This window comes from Phytophthora parasitica (assembly GCF_000247585.1).
Source record: "Phytophthora parasitica INRA-310 unplaced genomic scaffold supercont2.11, whole genome shotgun sequence".
NCBI lineage: Eukaryota > Oomycota > Peronosporomycetes > Peronosporales > Peronosporaceae > Phytophthora > Phytophthora nicotianae.
The window spans coordinates 830,744-832,761 of NW_008648997.1; the positions used below are offsets into that span (position 1 = coordinate 830,744).

Genomic DNA, 2,018 nt, shown 5'->3' on the forward strand with positions numbered 1-2,018 from the left:
AAGTCGTTCATGGGAATTATTTTTTTTATAAACCTATTTTTGGTCTATCCAAAAGTTGTTTCGGTGGTTCCACTCGGTGAACTCATGAGCAACCTGGAATCTGCCCCAGCACCCTTAGCTGCTGATCACAACACTCCTGTACCCAACCAGACTGGAGTCATAGATGGGATGATCAGCACCAGTCGTGTTGATGAAGACGGTAGAGCGCAGCGTCGAACCGGTGGCTCAGCTCAGACAATACCAAGTCGCCGTCGATCGGTTTCACGTAAGTCGTCACCTATAGATCGTGCTCGCGAGACACTTGGAGAAGAGACTGTTCGTCAACTACAACAAACTTACCGATCGTTGGATTCTACATGGGGAGGGTCCGAGCACAACCAGGCTGAAGGTATGGTTCTTAGTTTAATTCGGCAAGGTGTTGCAGACGCACAAATACGCGCCATTTTCGGAGGTGGAGGCTCAATGATACAGAGATTAAAAGGAGTGATTAAAAACGGCATTGATACGCTGCACACACGTCGCCGCGGCACTACTCCAAAACATGCATTCAGTGAAGACGATGTATCCTTTTTTATTTCATCTTGTGCAGATTGGGAGCTTGAAGACGGGTTTCCGTGCTCATATCGGCGTCCTAGGCAATATTTTGTGGAGCCGAAGATTACATGAAAGTTACTATGGGAAAGATATAAGAAGAAAGCAGAGGATGCTGAGCGAAGAGTAATCCAGTACTGCAGGTGGACTCAGTACGTGCATCTTCATTACCCTGGTGTGCGACTTTCTCGTACCAAAGAAGACTTTTGTGACGCGTGTGCTCGACTAGAGATAGCGCTTTCAGCTCGGGATTTTAGTGATGATGACCGTAAGGAGCTTGAAGCCGAAAAAAATATGCATGTCAATGCTGCAATCAATCAACGACGGGCTATGTCTGCTTTTATTAAACAATACGTCTCTGCACACGAACCGTCCCTGATATTACCTGAGAATATTATAGCTGATCAAGCCGAGGTACCCATTCAGGAGGAGGAAATTATTCACGAACAGCTTCCGATGATGCAGATTCAAATCGAAGATTATGGAGGTAGTTTTGCTCTCCCTCATTAAGGTTTCAAACGGCCTGCAGCAGATTACTTCAACTCGAATCTGATGATTGTTTAATCCATTTGTGATGTCAGCTTTGTCATAGGTGACATCACAAATGGATTAAACAATGTGATGGTTTATGACGAACGGTGTAGCGGAAAGGGGGCGGATGCGCTTTGCAGCTTGCGACTATTATATCAAATGCAACTAAGAACCAGGTACATTAAAGCTGGTACTTTGACTCCAGAAAAATCTCTCACTCTGTTGGTTATTATGGATAATTGCGTCGGCCAAAACAAGTCACGTGCGGTGCTCGCATTCTATGCTATGCTTTCGGTTGTGTTTTATAAGAAAGTGGTTCTACTCTTTCTACTTCCTGGTCATTCGCATAACGCCGCGGACCGAGTTGTTGTATGGTGCCGCAACAAAATGAAAGGTGTTAACCTTTATGCTCCCAATGAGATAGTGGCCAAAATGAACGAGACCAAGTCGGTGAGAGCCCAATTTATAGATCATCGAAGCAACTTGCTCCCTTTCCTTTATGGTTGGCCGGAACTACTGTACAAGTATTTCACGAATATGCCTAGTGGCTACACGGGAAATTATTTCTTCGAAATCGACGGCGGTATCGTATCAATGAAGCATCTCGTCACGGACGAAGATGTCCAACACCATTCTCTTATTGGGTGCGGCGATGCTGGTACCATCCGCCGAGCTTTTCTCCGGGATCTTTTCGTAAGATGCGATTTAGACAGGGCAACAGCAAGAGATGTCACGCTTCCGCGACAGCCATTGTTGTCTCTGCCCACAAGAAAACTTACATCGCTTTCGCTGAAGTATTTTTCAATCCCAGCGCAGTACTTAGACTATTTTCCTCCGATTCAAGAAGCCATAGAAAGTGAAGAAACTACATCAGACGCAACTAAAGCTCAGGATCG

General features: G+C 45.4%; 1 protein-coding gene across 1 annotated transcript; it reads left to right on the forward strand.

The window, feature by feature from the left end:
* Positions 1-84: 84 nt before the first annotated feature.
* On the forward strand, positions 85-721 carry PPTG_07246 (hypothetical protein; the record flags this gene model as incomplete). The annotated part of the gene is made up of 2 exons (XM_008901412.1): positions 85-561; positions 590-721. 2 exons carry the CDS (start codon positions 85-87, stop codon positions 719-721), a joined length of 609 nt encoding a protein of 202 aa, XP_008899660.1.
* Positions 722-2,018: the final 1,297 nt, after the last annotated feature.